Genomic DNA, 24,929 nt, shown 5'->3' with positions numbered 1-24,929 from the left:
CTATTTCCAAACACTTTAAACAAGGTGTATTAACACAAACATTCTTTTCCATAAAGAAATTTAATTACCCTAAAATCCACCCCTGAAACCTCTTCCCCCGCCTCTGTAGCCGCCTCCGCCTCCACCTCCGCCCCCATATCCACCACCCCCATACCCACCCCTGTACCCGCCTCCACCACCTCCATAGCCACCCCTGCCCCTATATCCCCCACCACCACCGCCCCTATATCCCCCACCACCACCACCACCATATCCTCCTCCTCCGCCACGGTATCCTCCACCCCCTCTGTAGCCACCGCCGCCTCTGTAGCCTCCTCCATCACCACCACCACGCCCCCTGAACCCTCTGTCACCGCCTCCGTCAAATCTGGCCATCTTTGGAGGCCGAGGACCATCGCCAAATCTGTGGATAGATCGGAAACAGGGAATGGTATCAGCATTTCCACAAAGCTAAAACCATGTCAGGAAAACAAGCTTTTGCATATTTTATTTGTTGAGGGTTTACAGGAGTCTTCAGCCCGATAGAATCTCTACCTTGGGTTGCTGGTCATGAGGTTGATCCCGCTGGAGGAGGGCTTGGAGATGAGCCGCAGCATGTTGAGCATGCGCTGGTTGGGTGGGTCCAGCTGATTGATGTACTCTGGGTCTTTGGTTACCTCTACCACCAGAGCTTCCAGCGATGCCCGCAAGGCAGCCACAGAGCCCGCCACCTCATGGGGGATGCGTAGCTTGATCCTATGGGGGAAGGGAGATGAGCATAACTGACAAAGTCTTTGTGTAGCTGTTTTAAATTCATTCATGTGATACAACACCAGCATAAAACATGTGAATGCCATGTATTAGACACCTACCAATCGTCAAGCTCCACAACGTCACCGTTTGAGGTGATTTTTTTCGCAGCAAACAGGAGGAGCTGCAGAGGGCTGACCAAAGTCATTCCTTTAGCTGAGATGGCTCGTGTTCTGATCTGAAACACAGTTCAACAAGGTCAGATCTTGGCGAATCCTTCCTGCCAATGTGCACAAACTGGGTGACAGGGGGGCATCAACAAACTAACCTTTTCTCCAAAGACAAAGAATGGAGAGGGGTATGTCAAGTCATGGTTGCTGAAGGGGCAGTTGACGGAGGACTTGTGGATGAGAGCGTTTCGGCCCTCAGTGGTCAAAATCTTCCTTTTCTCTTTGTGGTAGCACACGTTGGGGTAGGAACCAAACGTTAGCAGGGAGATGACCACATCCAGGTTGTTATCAGGGCCAACATTGTTGAACATCTGGTTCATAAGGCATTCTGTAGGGAAGTAAGGACAACAAAGGTAAAGACTAAAGCTATTTCCACCAACGTTTAATCCTTGAACACTGCCACATAGACCTTTTTCACAGTAACCACTTTGACATGAAATAGGGCAAGCATAGGTGTTACTAAATACCTAAAGTCTCAGTTCAATTTAAGTGTAGCAGAATTAGAACCTTAATTAATGTCATTAGTAACACCTGGGCATGCCATATATTTCATGTCAGAGCCATAGAAAGAGAGAGTTGCGCCACACGATCAAAAGTTCCAAAAAACCTGCGCTGAATGGCTGAATCGCAGGAGGGTGGGATGTACTCCTGGATGCTGGAGGGTGTAATCAATTCCAAAAGTCCCATAACGCAGAAAAAGCGCTGTCATTTTTTCCTATGGAGGTCTATGGGAGTGTCGCCACTCTGTTTTATCTACCGCTCTGTTTCATGTCAGAAATGGCTACTGTGAAAAAGGTCCATTTTCATCATTGCCACAGACAAAGCCATTTTTAAGTCAAAACACAAAAGCAACACACCCTCAGGGAAACCGGCATTGACGAGAATGTCCTTCAGCTGCACTTTAGCCTCCCAGGTCATCCTGAGAGTGGACATGTTAAGTCGCTTGTGCTCACAGAACCTTGTCTCTGCATCTTCTCCACCCATTCTGCAAGAGAAGAGAGAGAGAGAGAAAAAAAATACATGTTTAGAGAAGTAATGTTGGTACACAAAATAAAAACTATTCCCATATAATTAGTGGAAGCTCACGGAGTACTCCACATAACATGATTATAAAGCAGAGTAAACATGTCTGAAATGGAAGAAAGTGAAACAATCTTATAATTCTTATTGGCAAATTGTTGAAGGTTATAAGTGGCTTACCGGACTTCATCCCAGGTTTGAAACACAGACAACAGGGCCACGTGGTCAGAGAAGCGCGAGCCGGCAAAGTTCCTATGCACGAATCCCAGGCGCTTACCCTCGCTGATGAAGGGCTCTGGGAAGCAGGAAGCTGCTGAGATGGTGCAAACCGCATCACCCACACTGAGGGGAACAGACAGTAATCAGGCAACCTGCCAAGAAGGGAAGACTAAGAAATTGGGCATATTAATTGAAGCCCTTTGAAAACGTACTTAAGGATGCAGCCCATGATCATCATCTTGCCGAGGCGCGGCTCAATGGGCAGCTTGGCCAGAATACGGCCCAGAGGAGTCAGCTCATCATTAGAGTCAAGGGCATCCAGCTCTGCAGCAGACCAGAGTTCACATTTTACTTACACTGATTAAAGACAAAGAAGAGGGCTATGCTGATATGCATATTGTTTTCTAACAAGTCTAACAATCAACCGGGGCCTTCTACCGCAATTTCCCCGATTATAAGCGGCTTATACATTGATTTTGCAAAATTTCTTCAGCTATGAGGTTAATACAGGGGGGCAGTTAATATGGTGTTAATATGGTTTTTAACTTGCATGAAACACTGTCCTGCGGCTTGAACACAATGCGGCTTATATGCGGGAAATTACTGTAGTCATTTATTGAGGAAGGCGATATTAGGCTGATGTTTTGTGGGTGTAGAGAAAGTCATGAGGATACGTATATATAGGCATGATTTGAGCTGCACCTCTGAGTGTGTGTTCCGCCTCAATGACGGCGTCCAGTGGTGGCGGCTCGATGGCTTTGGACAGGAAGTGGCCGATGGCTCCCAGTCGGAGCAGCTTGATGCTGAGGGCCACTTCATGCAGCGGCGTGCGGAAGATCTCTGGAGTCATGTGGGTCTCCAGCCTACACACAGACCACTAGATCTCACTCACATGTCATACAAGTCACACACACATTTGGATGGTAATGGTTCCTAACTAAAAGCAGATTTTTTTTTTTATCCCAAGCGACTTTACATCAAAATAAAAATTAAGCTTTTAAAGTAAAGTCATATAGCCTCAATATTAATATTAGTAATATACTAAATGGAATGTAACAATAGAACAGACAGTAACCATAAACATAGTATACAAACCGAAAGTAAGAGTAAATTAGTTAGATATGAGGTAAACAGCCTTTAAAACGCTTGTTGATGATCACAAAACTGTCACTATCACTAGTAGGTCAATCATTCCATCAACTAGGGATCACAGAAGAAAAGGAGCCTTGACTATGAACTCTTAAGAACGCTCCTAAGAAGTTCTTAGCACTTAAGAGCTTCTTAAAGAATCTGGGAAACCCGGCCAATGTTGGTGGAGGGCTGTGATAGCGGACGCTCATCAGATGACCGCCGTGGGCGAGAGGAGACGTAGAGCGGGATCATGGACTTAAGATGGCAAAACATCACCAAACAAAGCCTGATCCAGCGTTAACCACCGGAATGCTTTTGCCCTCAGCCTCACCAGCACGGTCACTGGACTGCGACAGACACACAGCAGACAGAGCAGTTTCACGTGAACCAAGGCTGCAATGAGAAGCAGGAGGTCACCTTTCAAAGCGGGCGCTGCTGCAGAGGTGGAAGCAGAAACCAGGCCGGACTCTGCCAGCCCGGCCCTTCCTCTGCTCCAGGTTGGTCTTCGAGGCCCAGACGGTTGCATAGTTGGTCATATTATTATGGGATGTAAATAGCTTCACTTTTTGCCTGTGGACAGGATAATGTAGACAAAAAAATAAACAAATTGCTTTGTAAAAAATGTGAGAGCGGAGACATTTACAGAACAACAACTGGACAGATACTCCAAGATGTAGGACTGGAAAGAACTGCACAGAGCCTCCTCATGTAGGGCTAAATGAAGTTGATTTGAACCACTTCCTATGGACCTTACGCATGGAAGGCTCTTTAGCCTGCTCATTTATTTCCAGTGGAGCGTTAGCTGTGTTGTAACGTCATCTTCTGCTACTAACATGTTTACTCCGACACTGAAGATATTTCTGCCCAATAATAACCATTTTTGTTCAACCCAGCCCAATCTGCCGGCGATTGGATTTCGCCCTGCAGCTCAGGCTGGAAACCCAGTGCACATTTATCTTTCCTGCTTCCTGTCTAAGTTTGCTGGAACCAATCACAAAATGAGCTTATGCCCATTGATCATGGGTCTTGTGCAGTAGAAATAGGGTGCAAACTCCCCAGACTAATGTTCAATCTTAAAGGATTGAGCTTTAGTCTGCTAAATTCTTGCTAATTTGGGTAAGTATGCAAAAAAAAAATGAAATCAAAGTACATTAACTGGGCCTTAAAGTGAGGAGGTTATGGTTATGGAGCCAGACATACAGTGTTGATGTTATCTGGAAGATAAGAGTGGTCACATTGCGGCTTAACAGGCTTAGTTATTTGAGGTCATAATAAATGGTGGTACACTTTCCAGACGTTTCCCTGTTTTTTTTTTTTTTGGGGGGGGGGGGGGGGGGGGGGGGTATTGATGACGAAATGAGATCTCCACTTAGCATGAGCCCTCCCCTGAGTGAACAGAGATAGACAAATCTCTGCCTTCTAGTCCCCCTGCCTGTGCACTTAGCACAGGTGATCAATCAATCAATGATTAGCCATTTTACTGACTGAAGCAAAGACCAGCCGCAAAGCCGAAGGACTTCCATGCCTGAAGTTATCTGAAACCTTTGAAGCCATTATATATAATAATCTATTTTCAAATGATAAACAGCCTGACCCACGTCTAAAACCAGGCACAGTACCTGAGAAGATTCAGCCCTGCGGCTGTGAATAGTTCAAACATGTGGTAGGTTTTTCCGCCTCTGAATTAGTCTACAACAGAGGAGGTTCATGTTCAGGGTGTTTGCCACGCCTTAATATCCTAAAGAGATCTTCACTGAACGCCAGAATTCTAAAGATCCTGTAAACCAAAATGTGAGAGATGTCTTATGAAGACTTGAAGTTAACAGTACAGCACAGTGAAAATATCTGCTTTCTGGAGCAGATTAGAACAAGATATTTTGTGCACTAAACACAGATGTGTTCTATCTGGCTGAAGAGTGCTAAACAGCACCTTTGCCCCCAGTGTGTGTGGCTTCAGTATAGTATACTATCAGTGTATCGGTCATTTTCTCACAATTATGAAACCTAGTTTAATATATACTTGGCGTGTTTCAAATTTGTGTCTGAGTGGATAAGGCCCTTTTTCCTGTGGTGTGACAAACTCAGAACACATATTTTCTTTAAGGAACATCTTGCACTGCATGTCCTAGAATTACTATGCATTATGATCGCTACAAAAGCACTTACTTGCAAGAATCAATGACGTAGACAACGTCATTGATGGTAATGCTGGTCTCTGCAATATTGGTGGACAAAATCACCTATAAAAAATAATAAACCATTAAGGGCTACAATGAGCAGTGAACACAAGTGTATTGGCTGCAGAGAGGCTCTGTGGGAGCGCAGGTTCATGGCTAATAACTGTGGAAGATCTGTCTTTCACTCTTGACCGAACACTGAGACTGACCTTGGTCACACCCTCGGGCACGGGCTCAAACACCATTCTCTGTTCCTCCCTGGGGATCTGAGAGTGTAGAGGCAAGATCCTGTAGCGCTGACTTCCTGCACCAAGACACACACACACACACACACACACATTAATATTTCAACATGTCACTCTCACATCGATATTTCGTTTCTCGTTGTAATGAAACAAAACAAAAAAACTGACTGTGCGCACACGTTCGTTCACCCACCAAAGTGCGGGTTCATCTCCAGGTGCTTCTGCATGGAAAAAATGAGGTTCCAGCCGGGCAGGAAGACCAGCACCGCCCCGGACACCTTCAGCGTCTCGATGTACTTGAGCAAGGCCTCGATCAGCTCAAAGGAGGTCTCCTTCTCGTTCAGCTGAGACATGGAGCGCTTGGTCTCTGGGCCGTACTCCTCTCCACAGATCAGGTTACAGTTCATCTGGGGGTGGACAGAGAGGGGGACAGATGGTCTTTAACTCAGAAGGGGGTCAACTCGATCAGGGTGTGCCGAGTGTCCCAGCTGGGATGAGGAAATCAGTGTGAACGGAGCGCTCGATACAAATATCAAAACAAACTCACTCGCAGACTGAGAGCCAAAGTGTGTTGCTCAACTGGCCAAACATGTGGGTGTTTTCATAGTGGAACATATTGACAATAACAATACCTCCTCTTCTCCTCCATCGTCATCTTTGTCCTTTCTCTTTTTATCCATGGGAGGGGGGATGAACTGAGTCATCTGAATACAGTCCTCAAGGAAATACTCTGAAGGGGGTGGACACAGTAAGAGAAGTTGTGCGTCATTACATCCAGAGGTGCAGAAAACATCTGTATTCTCCATCAGAAGAGCAGAGAGCTTGATCACTATGAATCGTGATTTTATGGAAAAATCCTCACTCACCTTGTACAGGGAAAGTGCGTCCAAACACCTCTATGACTGGGGCATTGAAGAAGTAATCTCCGAACATGGTGGTGTCGATGGTGGCGGACATAAGTACGACACGAACATCAGGGTACGCCTGGACCACGTCTCTCAGAACAACCATCAGAAAGTCCGTCTGGAGGGTATCAATCAGGGCTTATCATTACTGGACAGGCTTTATAAAAATTAGATAAAGAGAAATCTACTGAAGGACTCCAAAGTTTTTTTTTTATATATAAAAGCAGGCTGTTGTGGAATAACTAAAATGGGCCATAAAACAATAAAACATCCATCACAGCAATTATCCTTCAGCGAATTCAGCCCAAGCAAAACAGTGAAACTATAAACCCTCAGATTTGAAAGGATTTCAGAGAAATAGACCGCCCCTCACATAGGGTGGTGCCCACACACACACACACACACACACATCCATACAGCACTTACATTGAGATCCCTCTCGTGGATTTCATCGACGATCACATGACTGATCCCTCTGATTCCAGCCTCCAGCTTCCTCAGAAGCACCCCTGTGAGAGAGAAAAGGCCAGTACACTTCAGTACACTTCTAGACCGACGATGAAGAGACGGAGGTTAAGCAGTGCTGTGGAGAGACGCTGTACGTACCCACGGTGCAGAACATCACGCTGGCGTGAGGCCTGGGCAGAGCGGACTCGAAGCGCACGCTGTAGCCACAGCTCTTGCCCAGCTCCTCTCCCCTCTCGCAGGCCACACGCTCGGCCACAGAGACCGCACTGATACGCCGAGGCTGTGGGCAAAAACACCAGTCATCTTAGTACCCCTCCCCATCGCACAAAAAGGGGGGAAAAAAACAACCTTTTGCATGTTTTGAATGCTGCTTGTGCAACAAAATAACGTACAAAAAAACAAGATTCTTATAGGATATGAATACACAGTTAAGACCATAAGAAATCCTAATTTTTGCTGGCTGGCAGCACTCCTTCATGGTACAACATGCGCTGCCTGCCGCCTGTATATCCAACCAAAGACCAAAGCAGTGACAAAAACATCACCAACAAAGCAGTCTTCATGAGCATCATAGTCATATCTCTTTAATCATGACACATCTCTGATGGGATTGTCACCTGGGTCACGACAATGTTGCAATCGGCAGCGCGGTTATTCTTGATGAAGTAGTCCAGGATGTACTGGGGAACCTGTGTGGTTTTGCCGCAGCCTGTTGCTCCGCGGATGATGACCACAGGGTTGTGGTGAATGGCATTCATGATCTCCTCCTCAAACTTCTTCACTGGTAGCTGGTCCCTCTCCTTTATCCCCTGGATGGAGAAAACAGCACAGCTCATATAAACGGAAATGATCAGGAAAAACAAATATATCGGTATATCAAATGTAGAGATTTAAATTTCAACCTTATTTAAAACAACTCACCATCTGGAGGTTTTGATCATTCTCTAACTGATAGTTCAGCTCAGCCAACAAGTCTGCACTTATCTGCTCTGGGGTACACTAAACATGCACACACAGGATTACATACGAGTCAAACACAGAGAACACCTATTAGAAATAAAGGTTGTAATGTATTTAGTATCAATACTAATTAGAGCAGGAACTGAGACACTATGCTTGCCTTTTACAGAACCAGGCCTGCACCATCAGCAGTCTTTTTTTTGGAGTGCACACTAAATTAACAGTAATTCACAGAATTTGACCAAAAGTGCATTGAATTAGATTATCTACCACTACTGCAGACAGAAGAGGACAAGAGGAGAAGACACGTGGAACAAATCCACAGATCTATAAATGCTGAAACAGAATGGACTTACGAAAGCCAGAGGGCCTTCATCAATGTTGCTGCTGGTCCAGGGGTTCCAGTTGACCTGCGGGGGTGACCAGGGCACCACGCCTGCTGCACTCTGCCTCTGGGAGGGCTCAAAGTGGGCCAACTTACCCTGAACCAGAGACACTGGGGTGCTCGGATCCTGGGGCTAAAGGACAAGACAACCAATATCATATTACGACGCACACTCATTCTCAACTAGCACAATATTGTACAGAAATATACTGCAGAGTTAATTAAGGAGCCAAGGGGCACTTACTGGTGGGGGGATCTGAATACCCAGTTCCTGGGTGACACTTTGAAGCTGGTGCACCACATCATCTGGCACAGTCACTTCATAGACCTCCACCTGGGTAAAGCGTTGAGCACCACAGAGTGAAATGAAAGTAATTTCTCGGAACAGTAGAAATGGAGCCTTATAATTTCACTTTCAGTTTTGGCGACTCCATTTTAAAAGGCATTTACATACGAGGAAGTACACGTAGGCCACTCCACTCACCGTCTCGCCCTCTTTCTTTTTAGTCAATCCAGTGTAGGGTTCAATCACGCCCAGATGGTACAGTTGCCGGACAATAGACAGAGCAGAGGACTGGGCTGCCAACTTCTTGTTGGAGCCATGCTCACGGGCACTTATCTCTGTTAAAAACAACAAACAAAAACATCAGAGACATGAACGCAAAGAGTGACAAATTCAAATGGCCACTGTGGCAAATACTGGCATATTTTTTTCTGGGCCAATGTAACAGTGACGGAAAGACAAAAAGAGAGCACTTACTTCTCCCAAGCTGCCTTACAAAAATGGTCATTTCAGCAATGAAACTCCTGCAAAACCAAATATAAAACTCTCAGACAATGGGGCCTTAGCTGAAGTGTCTGCTGCACAGATATTATATGCAAGCACACACACCACCACTCTCAACTGACCTCAAAGCTTCACAAGCAATGGCCAGCTGCAAGGGAGACCCTTAACGTGTCCACACTGCCCCACAACGAGAACATGTATGTTTTTCTGCCAGACTTCTGCCAGCCAATCAGAACTGTTTTCCAGTGTCCACAGCCTTCCAGTCCTAGTGGGGAAGTGACACCAGAAATCACAACCAGACATTACCCATCTCGTTCCCACAGCATGTTACTCCATGTGACAGCTTAGTGCACCCTAAGTGATGTCACATGTTTTTAACATGTAAGGTTGTGATTTCTGGTATCACCATTAGCCCAATCATACTCTGACCCTTCACTGACATGGTGAGCCAAAATCCACTAACTGAAAAGCCAATTAGAGGACTTTGGCAGCCTTGATGAAGTATGCCACTACTGATGTCAAAGAAAGCTTCAGCAGTTGCTATCTGATTTCTTATTCTCTACAATTATGTAAATAAATTCTTATTTAAGGGGCATCTAGCAATGCTTAAAGGGTCTGTTTTGTAGACATAACTGGATTTACATTTAAAGGTTAACTATGCAGTTTTTTTTTAGCTTGATTTATCTTACAGCGTGCAACGAACAGCTTCAGAGTCACTGGAATGGTTATATGACTTATTCCCGGGTTGAATGGTGGCCGACTCGCTTCTCGCTAGAACAAGGTTAGCAATGGATTTTCTCAGACATTACTCATGGCGGAGTCGACAAAAAGAAGCAGAGAGTGAGTATACCATTGATGGAGAAACAGGGAAAGAGGAAACTGCAGACTGACCGAGCGAGGAGTGTCGTAAAAAAATATACTCTGAAGCTGTAGGAGGAGCTCTGCAGAGAAAACTGCGAGCAAAAAGCAAAATGGGCAAAACTGCATAGGGTCCCACTAATATAACAGAAGGTGGTGTGAATATTGTGGCTCAACATCAGAAGCAACTGCTGATTCTGACTTTATGGAGGTTGTATGAGATCTCCCAGGGGTTCTCGGCACACCAAGGAGGTCTCCATCATCACTGTAGTCCGGCAGAAAAACATACAGTCCCCATATCTATTGCATGTTGTTTATGTACACACTGGCTAGCCTAGTCTAGCCACTAAATGATAACCTGCTCCTGAACAAACCTAAATAAACCTTTTCCCCATAAAGACACCCAGTGCTTAGATTAATGTGAGAAGAGACAGACATGGTGAACAACGGTATCATTCACATTGTGTGTTTCTGAGAGAGGACCCGTGTGCCCGGCCTGACCTGTTGTGGTCAGGCCCCACTTGGCTGTATTTGTAATCAGTCTGGTTCTTCTCCTTTTGGAAGAACTGGTTCAAACGAGCCTTGGCATTTTCCAGTGTCCAGTTGCCATGGAGACCTGCATTCAGATCAACTTCCTCCGATTCATAGGTCTAAATGAAGGGGGGACATTACAGTAAAGTGTCATGTCATTGATACAACTTTACATAGCCAGGGTTCTGCTAAGACACCACAACTATACAAAGCAAACCATTAATGCTCAAATAATGCTGTTAAAATACAACAGCTCAGATGATGTCAAAATATTGTCACTGAGAGCACAATGTGCACATCTACCAAAGCAGCTTTCCACCACCACATTCTTTAAATGTGTGTGACTATGCAGCAAAACACCTACCGCTTCTGCATCTTGCTGGTCTTTCTTTGCGTAATACTCCTTCAAATTAGCTCCTCGTTCCCACTCAGCATTACCGCTGTTGAATCCTGAGTAGCCAAGACCACTTTTACCACTTATGGCTGGTCCGTCATTCTGCCCGGTCAGACCTGAAGTGATTAAAGTGAAAAGGCACAAGGAGACAAGCACTGAAGATTAATATTATGTAGATACATTCATTACACAATAAGTAAACAAGTCGCTGGTACCCTTGGTGTGGCCTAAGGCAGAGGTTCCCAACCCTTTTTTTGGCAGGTGAGCCTATTTTGATGTCACAAAACCTTCACATGATGTCCCCAATCATTCACAAGATGTTGTGAGAGAGACATCTCATCTCTGCTCTAACATCCGTTGAGAGCGCAATTTTCCCGCAAGTGTCCTAGCAAGGTAATTTGTTTCTTTATCTAACTCTGCTTGAATTCCAGACGACCACACATGGGATGGCCCAAGGTCTGAATCAACAGCCTAAAGCCAATGAGGTCATAAGGTCAGGGCAGAAGTTAAACCTGGCTCAAGTTCAGACAGATAAGACTAGCAAACTTACCCTGTTCCTGTTTGATAGCCAAATGTGGAGGCAGAGGTCCAGCAGCAGGTAGATTCCCAAAACCACTGCGGCCATCTGTTTCAATCGGGTCAGGTGCACTTGGCTATAATTGAAAAGTTTCATGAAAAACAGCACTGGACCAGAGAAAGGGCATTACTTATGCTGGTGACGATATTATACGAGACCTGCGCAGAAGACAGCTGCGCAACACTCACCCCCAGAGCAGGGACCTCACTTGAGTTCATTTCGCCTACTCGAACAAGATAATTGACAAAGTCGCGGGCTGAGTTGGACTGTGCGTCCTTCTTGTTAGTGGAGTTCCCCATTCCAATGTAGTTGAATCCGTCCACACGAACCTTACGTTAAGCATGCAATCATGACAAAGTCAGCTATCGCACTAGTACAGGTTCACAGTCAAGAATTGTGATGGTTCAACATGGGAGCCATTTAAGATTACCTTACCTCACAAATGAACTTCTGCCGGTTCTTATTCCCAGCTGTCTTAATGTCATAGCTGGGTGTGAGTTTTTTCTTACCACACCACGCATAAAGAAAATTCTTAATGTCCCCCATTTTCGACCTGTAAGTAACGTTAACATTAGCAAAGACAGACACAATATTAGTGTTACCTAGATAGTAAATGAATAGTCCATATGCAACTATTTTGTATGATAACATGTTGTTTATGTTATCGTTAATTGACTTAATTTTGATGAGTGGCTAGGCTAGGTCTATGTGCTACACTGTTTACTGTGCGACAGCTAATGTTAGCTCTGCATGCAGAATGAGGGAAACAGCAATAACTTACCTTCTTCCTGCACGCCGTTGATTTAACTACCAGGTTACTGCACGCTGTATGTAACGCGCACAAGCACACAATATGTGTATTATTACATGAAAAATACTTCGACCTTACGACCCATGAATGAACATTAGAAATGTCGTAGAAGAGGCAGGAAGTTAGCGAACACCCGCAAGCTTCTGTTACCCGCTTTATCAAAATAAAAGCCGCTGTAGCCAGCTAGGACCAGTTAGAATCCATTTCAAAATAAAAACCCCACTGCCTCACATTACATTACGGCCCAGTCACTGTCCAGATTGTATGTGGAACCCAAACAGCAAAATCGTATAATGGTTTTTAAAAACAATCAAATAGATAGAAAAATGTAAGTAGCCAAATGCTGTTTTGCCTTCCTGTCTATGCTTTCCCCCCGTGTGCTAAATGATTATGATGTTCTTCCTGGACTAGACTGTATACTGCCATCTACGGGTGGAAATGTTAGAAACATCTTTGAAAAAAAAAAAAGAAAAAGGATTGTGGTCTTTTTGTGTTGTTTTGCTGGTTCTGATTACGTGTTTAGTTATAGTTTTTCTTTTTGAGCTTGTTCAAACGTATCATATTGTCGCTTGTGCATATCATAAGCAATCCTCATTGCTTTGAACAAACAGCAAATGCTTTACAAATGTCTGCTGCAGAAAACTTGGAAGCATATCCAGTCTCTTGCAATCAACCCCCTCCACACACAACAATGTTGTTTTGAAATAACTGTCACATAGAAAATATTGCTGCCTTGCACATTGTTCATTAGAAAACACTTATATTGGCAACATGCCAAAGCCATTTGACTTACGATCTTATTCATAAACAATGGCACAATGACTTGTCATTCTGACAGATTCATTAGTATAAATACTTGCTTTTGAGACAGACTAAGCATTTTGAGCAAGATATGTACTTTTGCAGGTAATACACTATGTGGTGCAGTTTGCACTTATTGTTTTGCAATTACTGTTGTGTAAATGTTAATGATTTGAGAAATGCATGCAACTGAGGAAAAACTGTAATGTCAGTGTCTGACAGACCTTTCACCATCTTCCCACATCCCACTCTCAGAAACATTAAATCGGAGTCTTGTGTTCAAAAAAATGAAATACTAAAAACTGTAAATACACTGAAAGTATTCTGATTTTTTCTCCGTGTTGTAAGTCACTCCATTTCCCACAAAGGACTCCACTATCATTCATCATCACACATTTAGGGCCTGTCCCATTGCACTTAAACTTCACCTTCCCCTGTTTGCGCATTTATTGTGTAGGGGTAGTGGTCCTAAATTAATTTATTTTAGGACCAAGGAGAAGTGTTGTTCAATCCTTCAAACTACCACTTGAAAACTGCTTAAAACTAATGTGGTCAGCTGCAGACTACGAATGAAGGGGAAGATGAAATTTCCCAGGATACACCAAGCACACCAGAAAAAACATGACAGTACAAACACATATTAACTGTAAAATGTTGGCATTAATAAGGATTTCAAAATGAAAACATTCACTGTTTTTTTTTCTTACATTCAAGCTTGTGACCTTATTTAACTACTCCCCTGAAATCTTACACTAGAATTCAACACAAAAACAATTACAACGTTCATGAGACCAATGTCCATCTTTATTTCCCAATAACTTTCAAACTTCTTACAAATATGCAATGTTTGGACCTTCTGTAGTTGTCTTGGTGACATTCATGTGTAGGTCTCTGTGCTATATATAAAATTGTGTTCAGTGGGGTTGGACTTCATATCAAGACAGTGAAAACAACAAAAAGTAACAGTGCCATTACAACAGTAGTCTCTGACATTAATGTTAACATAATCAGAGGGGCAGTGATCTTCACACATATTCTCCATTGGCTTAACAGTACTGAGGACAAATAAATAATGAAGTAGGTAAATGACTCTGTGTGTGTGTGTGTGTGTGTGTGTGTGTGTGTGTGTGTGTGTGTGTGTGTGTGTGTGTGTGTGTGTGTGTGTGTGTGTGTGTGTGTGTTTCTGTCTGTCTGTCTGTCTGTCTGTGAGAGGCTATTGGCTATCGTCAGCAAACTCAAGCACATTGTGAAAGTATGAACTACAAATAGATATCAGAATATGCACTGAGAAGATGCTATTTAAGTAGTAAACAGGTTTGTTCTAAAGCTAGCCAAATCAAACTCTGAAAATCCATTCCATTGGCAAAACCGGAGTAATGGTCCTTCAGGACCACACAGTTCAAATAAATCCATAACAGCAATAAAATAAAATGGCCCATTGTAAAGACAAAAAATAAAACACTTAAAAAACATAGAAAACTGGGTTAAAAAAACAGAGTGCATCGATATTTCGCATATTTTTTTTTATTCCTTTCCACTTCTGTTATAGGTCAATAACACTTCATAGCTACAGTAATTCTCTGTGCTTCTCCTCCTATGTTTAAAACAATCCCTCTATATGTACATCGGCGTAATATATAATATTTTAATTAGACAATACTTTAAATTCTCATTTAAACTGCATTCTTAATCTGCATATGGGGATATGGGAAAGTATTTATAAAACACAAATTCACTAAATTCAGAATGATAATTCATCCCCACACAACACACATCCAAAACAACTTGCCCTTTCCAGTATTATCTCTGTACAACACTAATACAAGTTATTTACATGAATGACTGGACATTCCACGTAGATGTGTGTTTATAGTAGTCAGAAGCTTTTAGTTTTAAGTTCAGTTTCATTTCCTGTCTGTGATCACGATCAGTTAGCACACCCAATCTGCACTGAGCGGGCCAGTCAGCTGTGCTGGGGACGGTCCACTCCCGTCCAATCAGCAGCTGCTGTTCTTGAACTCTCCGTTCTCCGTGATGGAGAGCTTGGTGGGATTGGTGGGCGAGAGGCCGTTGCGCAGGTTGTGCATGCTGTAGCGCTCCTTCACCTGAGTGAGCGCGCTCATCAGCCGCGAGTTAGCTGCGTCCAGGGAGCTGATCCTCTTTTCCTGCGAGAGCAGACACGGGAGGAGGGAAGAGAAGAGGGGAGAGAGGTGCACGGTGAATTTACTGATTACCCAATTCATCACTGTTTCTGCTGCTTTTCAAACTAACCGGAAGAGAGGCAGTGCAAAGGGGCCCAAACTTTGCCCAGTCACCTGATCACCATTCAGAAATATCAGAGGTCTTCAGAGGTGTGGTGCAAACCTCAAGCACACAAAGATAAGTGGAAACCTTCAAATCAAATGACCCGTGTTTAGGCAATGCAAGTGCAACCATCATTCTTAGTGCATGAGGAGTGGTTAAATGCCTACATCATAATTATGGCCGACGTTACACTCACAACCAATGATGACTTTTTAGTAGAGTGACTACTTTCAGGTCCGTGACCTTCATGCAGTTTTTCATGACAGCAAACATCTGACTTAAGGAGCCTTAAGTAATTAAAACGTAAACTGGAGGAAAAACTGGATAAAGGAAGATCAATTGCATCAAACCAAGATCATACACAGTCATGTGCGAGAAACAAAAAAGGCTAACCAGAACTAAAGAGGAGGAAATGCACGGATTCACATTCCATTCCATTGACACGTTTGGGGTAGGAAAAAAAAAAAAAAAAAAAACTTTCAGCAGGCTCTTTACTGAAGGGCGCAGTCTGGACCAACTCCTAAAGTGCTGGACTAAGGAACCTGGGGAAGAGCAGGAAGGGAGTGTGTGTGGTGGGTGGGAGAGGGCGGGAGGTTGGCATAGTTTCAGGATGTGCCGGAGGCAAAAAACAGGGAAGGAGAAGTGGAAAGCAGCCAAAGCTCGAGCTTACAGATACATGAACTGAATTAGCTAAGGAGCGCACTTCATCAACACACATTACCCAACGTCAGAGAAGGAGGAGAAAGCCATAGATCAAAAAAGCTAAATGATTATCCGTACCCTATACCTAAACAGGTAATTGAACTAGAGTTTGCCATTAATTATTTAACTCCTTTGGGGTTCGGCATATTGCAGCAACTGAGGAGAATGTGTATGATTCATTTTTTATCCGGCAAAACAACAACAAAAAAATATATATAAAGGAGAAAAGCTAACATTAATATAACATGGGGGGAAAGGCATCCCTATGTTGCATTAAAGGCAGATATTGATAGTTTATCTGGCAGCTCCCCCTCCCAGTGGAGTATAGTTTCTATAGTTTGAGATGGTAGAGAAAAAAAGCCCAATTATCATCACACTAGCTGAGGTATGGGTGTTGTTTGATTGCGCTCGGACAAGGCTTGGTGTTCTAGAATGCACTGCTTTTACTTGCCTTCCTGCAACAACTCAGTTCCTTTAGTGACCTGGAATTCAGTGGGACACAGTACAACAATTGAAGCAGTCAGCAGAATGTCTGCCCTCACACACAGGCACGCACCCACTTATGCATATAGGGTAGCACACATCCCCGGCGAGCAGCATACTAATGACAGCTGCGCTTCTGCAGAGATCTCTCCAGCTCCAGGACTGAGCCGTGTGAGGGGACAATTTATACGCAGGTTTCTCCAACTCTGGGTACAGCAGCTACTCAGCAGTAACACTGGAGGATGACGGGGCTAAAACAGCCACACTTGTCAATGCAAGCTCCCCCATTATATCCAAATGCACATGTTTAATGCGCAACGCTCGCTCCTGGCACTGTACCTGTGCGTCGATGATCTTCTGCTTTGCATCGATGACAGCCTGCATCTCTGCATGATCTCGCTTGAGCTCCTCTTCCACAGCCATCAACCTGCATGACAGAGAGCCGAGGTTGAAACACAACACACACATACATCGCTCCATCATTTACATTTAAATTCATTTAAATTACACTGAGCTGAATCTTTTAAATGATATTTAACAATTTCATTCTTTTTTTTTTTTTTTTAAGATAAACTTCAGTACCTGAACTTATCAGAAATGTTACTAGCCATTGTATATAATGACCTGTTTTCTAATCTTAAATCCCGGAAACCAGGCCCAGTGCCTGAGAACGCTAAGCCCTGCATTTCATATCTCTAAGTGCAACTGATGCACCACTTAGGAACATATATTATGCACTCTGAATATCTGAATACTCACTCAAGAGAGGGACAACATAAAATAACACCACACTACTAAAATGTTTGTGTTACCACCTCTACTGATAGCAATACTGCTGGTCCATTAGTGTCCCTCCTGCAGGGAGCGCAGAGCACTAGACCCACCTGCAGATGATGCTCTTCATCTGGCTGTCCTTCTCCTCCTGCTGTCTGCGCAGGCGCTCCTCGCTGTCCTCCAGCCGCGACTTGTACTCCAGCAGCAGCTTCTGCATCTGCTGCTCCTGGGCCAGCAGACGCCGCTCGTACTCCTCCAGCCGCCGGCTGGACACGCGCAGACGCTCCTTCAGCTTGGAGATCTCCTGTTCGTACTGCGGCCGGAACGAGAGGGGGAAAGAGGTCAGACGACTGGTCAGACGACTGGTCAGTGTGTGTGTGTGTGTGTGTGGGGGGGGGTCTTTAGTGTTGTTAGCTCATGAGATGTGTCGAGGGATGAGAGTTTTGTCCGCTGGTGTTTGTCTACCTTCTCGATATGCTTGCCGTCCTCTTTGCTCTGGCCGGCGCTCCCCTCCTCCTCCTCGTCCTCGTACTGGCCGTTGTTCAGCACCCACGCTGCCGTCCTCTCCACGGGGGACATGGTGACCGGATCCACTGGAGACTGCACCTGTAGGACACACACACATTCCACTTTAACTTCGGGCGACTGCTGAAAGAAATACCTGACGTAGAGCAAGAAGTCATCCACAACACTTATTTTTGCATGTCCTTGCTTAAATCAAAAGTCTTGTACAGAAACTCAGGCTGGAGATGTACAACATCTAACCAAAAACTGTTCTCCATGTAGTTAGCAACAGAGGCTTAGAGACTACAGCAGCTACAGTATTTAGAGGTCTAGCTAGAAGAGCAACCAATGGAGCTGCAGTTGGAGTGGAGCAGTTCAGTGTTGATGAGAGTGGTGCTGAGCGGGTGTGCGTACCTGCTGCCTGCTGGCTCCTCTGACGGGGGGCACGGGGCTCTCCCTGGAGCAGGTGGACTGCTGTCTGGAGCGGTTGCCCCCTCCGTTCTGGGGCACGGGCTCTGTGTTGGCACTGCTGCTGCTGCGCAGGGAGGCGCTGTGGGGCAGCGAGCGGGGCGTGCGTACGCTGCCGTTGCCTCCCGCGCCCACCTGTGCCGCCACCTGTGCCTGAGCCTGAACTTGAGCCTGAGCCTGCGCCGCCACCGCCCGGCACTGCTGCTCCACCTTGACGATGTGGGCCGTGCCCGCGCTGCTGCCCTGCCTGGGCACGGCCACCGCCTGGGCGCCGGACAGCGAGTCGGCCAGCGGCGGGTGCCAGCGGGCGGCGCCCACGGGGGCGCACTCCCCGTCGGCGTGGTGCACGCTCCCGCTGCTGCAGCGCCGCAGCTCGTCCTCCAGGCTGCTGGTGGAGGGCACGCGGTGGGCGACGCCGCCGACGCCGCCGCCGGCCGCTCCGTCCATCATGCCCCCTCGGTGGGCCCCGGGGCCGGGGCTGGCGCTGCGCGAGCTGCCCGTGCTCAGGTTCTCCGAGCTGGAGTCCGGCTGCAGCGACTGGGCGGAGCGCGTGGAGCGGGTGGAGTGCGTGGTGGAGTGGCCCGAGTGGTGCTGGTGGTGCCCGTGGGTGGCGGCGGCAGCGGCCGCGGCGTGCAGGTTGCTCAGGTGGTACACGGGGTTCTGGAAGGAGAGCGGCTGCAGGCTGCGCTGCTGGCTCAGCGACGGGTGGATGGGACGCCGCACCTGCGGGGCGCTCTGGGGCAGGTTCTCCCGCGCTACCACCTGCGCCTTGGCCTGGGACACCGAGTGCGGCGGCGGCGGCGGCGGCGCCCCCTGGGTGTGGTAGGGGTGGTGCGGGTGGCTGTGGTGGAGGAGGAGGTGGTGGGGGGGCGGCGGGGGGCCGATGGAGGCCTGGGAGCCCACGCGGCCCAGCCGGGGCGGCGCCTCGTGGACGGGCAGGGCGGCCTGGGCGCTCTGCAGCAGGTACGAGTCCTGCAGGTCCATGAGCGAGATGCTGCGTCCGTTGGGCAGGTGTGGCTCGCGCTCCTCCTTGTCGGAGAAGCTCATGCTGTGGGTGGAGGACTGCTGGCCCAGCAGAGGGTGCTTCCCCCGACTCGCCTCCATGTGCTCCTGCACGGGCGACTTGATGCTCCGCACCTCGCTGGAGGAGAAAAAAAAGCGCGGGACACTCTTTAAGGACAAAATTAACTAAACCGCAAAACACTTCAATTAATAAAAAAAAAAAACATGACTACAATATCTGTTAAAGTAGCAACAAATACAAGTGAGTTAAATGAACTTTGTTGCCCGAGTGTTTTTGTCGCAAATCTCTGTAGCACGGTTGTCTGCATGAATTGTGAGCAGTTAACTGGAAACCAACACACTTCCCTGCGGAGGGGGGGTTCAAGTGGCCGCACCTGTCAGTAAATCCAAAATCATGACAAAAAAGTGCGTCTGCTCTCAGACGCGGGCAGAGGAGAGGAGAGTAGAGGAGAGTAGAGTAGAGAGGCGTACCTGTCCGCCGGGTCCTCGAATATCCTCTGCAGTCCGGACGAGACGCTGCCGCTAATGTTGTGGGCGGAGCTGTGGTCCTGAAAGCGGCGCAGCTGCTGCTGGAGGGGGGTGGGGCTGGACAGCGAGCGGGCAATGTCGCCAAGGATACGGGGCAGGGGGCCCAGTTTGGCCACCGTCGCCTGCAGGAAGGAATTTTCACCCTGGGTTCGCACGTAACCATGGCAACCACATTGGGCACAGGGGCCACATTGCCCCGCAAAGGGTGTTTTTGAAATGCAGATGGCATGGAGGGGTTGGTGGATGGGCAGGTGCAGGGTTTTTTTTTTTTTTTTTGGTCGGTCGGCAAGAGAGGCACCATAATGCATTGGTGGCAGGACAGCGTAACCATGGAGACACAGTGTGTGTTGGGCAGGAAAAGGTGGAGTGGAGGAAGAAGGGCAGAAGGAAAAAGGGGGGGGGCAAGGAGGCAGAGAAGAGGTAGGTACACAGAGAGGGTGGGGGGGAACAAAAGGAAATCAAATTAGGACTAAATGAAAAATAAAACACATGCCTCTAAATAAAATGATGTGAGCCATTCCAAATCAAATGAGTGGCAGGACATGCACCAAGGGCAAACAACAGGCGATTATGAGTGGAGATGCAGGAAGGTCGGAGATAAATAAACTGATGACTGGAAAATAAACAAATTATGCAACAGTGTTTTGGTGAAGTCATGCTCCCATGCCTTGTGGGGAATTGGTTAGGGAGGAACTCAAGCTGAATGAAGTGCATTGAGGACATCAGATTCAGACACACTGCACCAAATTGGCTTCAATCTCTAGCAGAAGCTTTTAAGCACATACACTAATATACACATCAAAATATACTTAAACATGTACTTTAAAAGACAGTCAGCGTTTGACACTGTCCAAAACATCCCCATAAATGAAACGGTTCTATCAGTACACTAAAATCTCAAACACACAGGCCCACACTACAAACAATGAAAGACACTTAGCCTCATCCCAAAGCAACACCTCCAAGTCCCAAAACACCAACAAATGCACTCCATCCTTACGCAACAAATGGCTACAGCCTTAGAAATGGATTCAAATAGTGTTACTAAAAACGTCCACCTACTCTTCCACTACGAGTGAGCAACACCAAGTGGCCCTGGGAGGTTTTTGGAAGTGTTGCCTCAGAGCGGCAGTGCAAGGGGTGGGTGAGGGGGGAGACTGACCTTGTCCAGCTGGGACACCACTTCCCAGAGCAGGGAGTGCAGCACGGACAGCTCGCGGCCCAGGTCGATGTAGCCCTCGAAGCCTGGCGTGTTGGAGATGGTCTCGGAGTTGGAGATCTCCAGCAAGAACCGGGTCATGCCCGCCCACTCATGTTCCAGGAAGTCGTTCATGAAGGCCATGTACTCCTCCTTGTTTCCGAATCTGGTGAGGGATAGCAGAAGCTTTGGTTCAAAAGCTCCTTGGGCAAAACTTTCACAGCAGTTCAGCAGCAGGATGTTTATTTCTTATGCGGTCATATCTCAGTTTCTGTTCAATGTATCGGTAGACTAGACCGATGACTACAACAAGCATCTCATTCTATCTTCATGACAGCGGGGGTGACCTCATTATGATAAAGCAGTGAGCGTGTCTGGGTCTGGGATGATGGACGACGTGTGTGCCACCTACTTGGCGAAGTTGGCGAGGTTCTGTATGACCTTGGCGATGAGGGTGAGCGTGCGCGATGTGCGATCGTCGGGGTACTCCTGCATGAGGCTGAAGAGCGAGGGCGACATGATGGCCGGACACAGGAAGCGCAGGAAGAGCGAGGCACTGATGAGCCGCTGGCTGATGTCCTGCTTGCCCCGCGACATGCAGTGCTGCTTCCACGAGGCAAACACCTCCTTCAGCTCGCGCGGGAACACACTGGAGTGGGCGTTAGACAAACGTTACTTACATATTCACATCAAATCCACTCAGATCTACTGTTTAAAATGGAGGGCCTGCCCCACAGTATCAATACCTACAGACTAGCGCAACACTGATTTAAACTACACAATATGCAGTTCTATTCCATAAGTAACTCTGTATTGCCCTATAATGCACAACATAACTAAATTGAGCGTAGGCAGGGCGAGCAGGATTACCAGTAGGAGTTGATGATCTTGCAGAAGGCCAGCTCACAGCACATCTTCAGGTTGCTCTGGTGCTCTGGCAGCTCAGTGCTGGTGCACTTCCCAGGGTCCACCTCACAGTTCTCGTCCGACTCGTACAGCGCCTTTATGAACTCCCCTGCAACCGGACAAACAAACATAAAACTAAAACGAGTCCTCTGAGATCAAGTGGTGATCTTGTGGAAATGGTCATGTGGACTCTGAGACACTCAGAGCTATGCTTTAGAGCGCAGAGCTTTGGAGGTGAACTATCATAAGATGAATTTGTGGTGGTGTGCTTACCGAGTGCGTCGTGCAGGTATTTCTGGCCCACGAGTTTGAGGTACTCCTCAATGGCTTTGGTAGCCAGCGTGTTTTCCCTGAATATCAGAACGTCATGGTCCGCACAGCGGTCCACCTCGGACATCACCAGATCCGTAAGGAAGTCCTAATGGAAACCAGATCACAAGGTGTCAGTCATGACAACACAAACACACACACACACACACACACACAAACATCACGATACAGAATACAATGAGTAGTGATCCAAAGCAGTCTGGATCCGGTACATGATCCTTTCTTAAAATAATTTCTAATTCAAAAGAACGAGATAATACTACAAATCTACTCAGGCGTAGGCCTAACCTGTTCCAGTGGGCTGTGAGTGTGAGTGTGAGTGTGAGTGTGCGGCTGCCGTACCTTTGCTTTCCCCGTACTCTGTAGAATGTGCACCAGTGCGCAGGCCATCTCCTCTTTGTTCTTGACGCTGATGACGGGCTCCAGGACCGAGCAGAGCATGGTGTAGTTGTTGGTCACGAACTCGGCAAACTCCTTGTACTGCTCCATGGGCAGGATGGTGATGGTCTGGAAGCGGGACTTGATGCGGATGGACGGGCCTCCGCCTTTGGACTTGCTGGTGGTGGGCGTGCTGACCGGGTACCACTTCTCCACAAACTGCCTGCCCATCACGCTCAGCACGGGGATGTTGACCAGGCCCACGTAGTTGTTCTTGTCCTTCTTCTTCTTCTTGTCCACGTCGCGGTAGATGTGCACGGTGATGCTCTTGACCGAGGGCAGGCCGGAGAACTCGAAGTGCTCGCCCCAGAAGAGGCAGTCGGCGCGCGTCTTGCTGGTGGTGCGGGCGTACAGCACGTCGTCCAGGCACAGCTCGCAGAAGTACTTCTTCTTGGGCGGCAGGTCCTTGGCCTCGATGATCCACAGCCGGAGGACGTTCTCCGCCCGCCGACAGTTGTCCTGGTGAAGAGAGAAGGGGGGAAAAAAAAGCAAAGTCATTTAAGCTAACAGATGGTGCTGCACATAAATCAAAATGGGTGTCCAAAAAAAGTCAAGAGCAAAGACTTTTTTGGGGGGGAGGTTCATTTCTCTCCTACTAAACAACCGTGTGGTAATACAAATCTCAGCATCCCATGAGTTTCAAACAGCTGTTTGCCTGGCCTAGGCCTTCAGCACAATTAAGGGCAGCTGTAATCACCTTGTTGGGCTGCACCGTTCTCTTCAAGTTCTCCATCCACTTGTCCCTCTCTGAGGCCGAGGAACAGCTGAAGCACTTGCTCCCACCTGAGTAGGTCACCTGTGGAGAGGGGAAACACAGCCGCTTCAAACATCAGCATGCCGAAAATTCAATTAACCCAGAGCAATCCCCAGGAGGAAGACTCAGTTTCCGTTTCCCATGCACAAGGGAGAAGGCTAAACAAACATTTTACAGAGTGGTATAACATTGAATGTTAAGAATCAGGTTAGCGTTGGTTCATTTAATGTTTAAATAAGGATCCATTGTGAGTCTGTTCTACTTACCTCAAAACAGAACTCCTGCCCCAGAATGCTGCTGTGCAGAGGTTTGATGTACACGTCCTCTTCCATGCTGAGGTCCAAGGCTTCCACTGCACTTCCTGGACTCAACAGAGACTCATGGGAGCTGGATTCTTTCAATTTGGGCAGGCCCCGTGACCTAAGAGGAAGTATCAATGAGATGTGTCAAACACACATGACACACGGCAAGTTTCACATGACGCACTAAAAGTTTCAAATGTCACTGCCAGATATATACAACAGATATTTAGTCCGCTATAATATTTCATCACCAACATGACACCCGCTCCATGTCTACAACAAAACAGCCTGTGTTTCTTCCTGGAGCCGCTGAGCAGACTCACAACAGTGATCTCTTCCTTGCAGCCAAACATCAGTACACTGCAGAGCTGCACTTGTGCGTCGCTGGCACTGAATGTCTGACCTGAACTGCCCCCCGAGAGCCCTGGCACTGCCAAGCACCATCATCTGACACGGCCATGGGGCGGCAGTGAAGGGGGAGGGGGGTGGAGTGGGGGGTTAGAGACACCCGCAGAAACACACTTAAACAGCATCCAACGTGCACACACACACACACACACACACACACACACACACACACACACACACACACACACACACACACACACACACACACACACACACACACACACACACACACACACACACACACACACACACACACACACACACACACACACACACACACAAAACACAGCATTAAGTAAAATGCAATGCAGCCAACACTAGATCCACTAGAGCCTGCATTTTCTGCAGCTCGTGTGAACCCACGGCAGCTCGTCAGACACACACCCAGCAGCACCCTGCAGTAACGGGAGACCTCCACCTACGAGAAGCAGCTGTAGATCCACTGGAAGGAGTATCCCAGGAGCATATCAGCGTCGGCTCATCCCGCTCAGATCGCTGGGCTCCAGCTAAAAGACTGCGGCTCCATTCCGTTCCGTTTCTCGCGCATCGGGGGCTACATCATTCTCAAGCCGTCCGCCG

General features: G+C 47.0%; 2 protein-coding genes across 5 annotated transcripts in view; both read right to left on the bottom strand.

Annotated features, from left to right (window-relative positions):
• Positions 1-13: 13 nt before the first annotated feature.
• dhx9 (DEAH (Asp-Glu-Ala-His) box helicase 9) lies at positions 14-12,549 on the bottom strand. The gene is made up of 28 exons (XM_062527775.1): positions 12,398-12,549; positions 12,052-12,169; positions 11,805-11,945; positions 11,590-11,692; positions 11,010-11,155; positions 10,616-10,764; positions 9,230-9,276; positions 8,954-9,090; positions 8,714-8,803; positions 8,441-8,602; positions 8,046-8,123; positions 7,742-7,933; positions 7,263-7,404; positions 7,083-7,165; positions 6,618-6,774; positions 6,384-6,481; positions 5,945-6,158; positions 5,716-5,810; positions 5,496-5,569; positions 3,747-3,899; positions 2,901-3,061; positions 2,411-2,522; positions 2,160-2,321; positions 1,817-1,944; positions 1,058-1,287; positions 852-967; positions 535-735; positions 14-403 (listed from the first exon to the last, which is right to left on the bottom strand). The coding sequence occupies exons 2-28, from the start codon at positions 12,160-12,162 to the stop codon at positions 70-72; spliced, it is 3,816 nt and encodes a 1,271-aa protein (XP_062383759.1). The 5' UTR covers positions 12,163-12,169; positions 12,398-12,549; the 3' UTR covers positions 14-69.
• A 1,453-nt stretch (positions 12,550-14,002) lies between these two features.
• The window catches only part of rasal2 (RAS protein activator like 2), a 59,723-nt gene continuing 48,796 nt past the window's right edge, over positions 14,003-24,929 (bottom strand). For 3 of the 4 annotated variants that reach the window (XM_062527758.1, XM_062527741.1, XM_062527767.1), the window contains 13 exons: positions 23,907-24,060; positions 23,584-23,682; positions 22,791-23,345; positions 22,392-22,536; positions 22,083-22,227; positions 21,625-21,861; positions 21,177-21,378; positions 19,958-20,157; positions 18,410-19,604; positions 17,957-18,097; positions 17,602-17,804; positions 17,057-17,144; positions 14,003-15,393 (listed from right to left, as the gene is read on the bottom strand). In XM_062527758.1, the coding sequence (XP_062383742.1) occupies positions 15,226-15,393; positions 17,057-17,144; positions 17,602-17,804; positions 17,957-18,097; positions 18,410-19,604; positions 19,958-20,157; positions 21,177-21,378; positions 21,625-21,861; positions 22,083-22,227; positions 22,392-22,536; positions 22,791-23,345; positions 23,584-23,682; positions 23,907-24,060 (3,532 nt within the window). In that variant the 3' untranslated portion in view covers positions 14,003-15,225. The remainder of the gene's footprint in view (positions 15,394-17,056; positions 17,145-17,601; positions 17,805-17,956; positions 18,098-18,409; positions 19,605-19,957; positions 20,158-21,176; positions 21,379-21,624; positions 21,862-22,082; positions 22,228-22,391; positions 22,537-22,790; positions 23,346-23,583; positions 23,683-23,906; positions 24,061-24,929) is intronic. The other variant, XM_062527748.1, reaches the window with a different exon arrangement.

This window comes from Sardina pilchardus, chromosome 2 (assembly GCF_963854185.1).
Source record: "Sardina pilchardus chromosome 2, fSarPil1.1, whole genome shotgun sequence".
Taxonomy (NCBI): domain Eukaryota; kingdom Metazoa; phylum Chordata; class Actinopteri; order Clupeiformes; family Clupeidae; genus Sardina; species Sardina pilchardus.
This window is presented reverse-complemented; position numbering and strand designations above follow the sequence as displayed.

What these genes read in the sequence shown, in the direction of transcription:
- dhx9 (XM_062527775.1), bottom strand. Translation starts at nt 12,162, where the DNA reads ATGGGGGACATTAAGAATTTTCTTTATGCGTGGTGTGGTAAGAAAAAA. An exon ending in CAAACCTGGGATGAAGTCCG is followed by an intron (nt 1,945 to 2,159) that starts GTAAGCCACTTA and finishes CTTCTCTTGCAG; the next exon opens with AATGGGTGGAGAAGATGCAG. An exon ending in CAATGCCGGTTTCCCTGAGG is followed by an intron (nt 1,288 to 1,816) that starts GTGTGTTGCTTT and finishes ACTTCCCTACAG; the next exon opens with AATGCCTTATGAACCAGATG.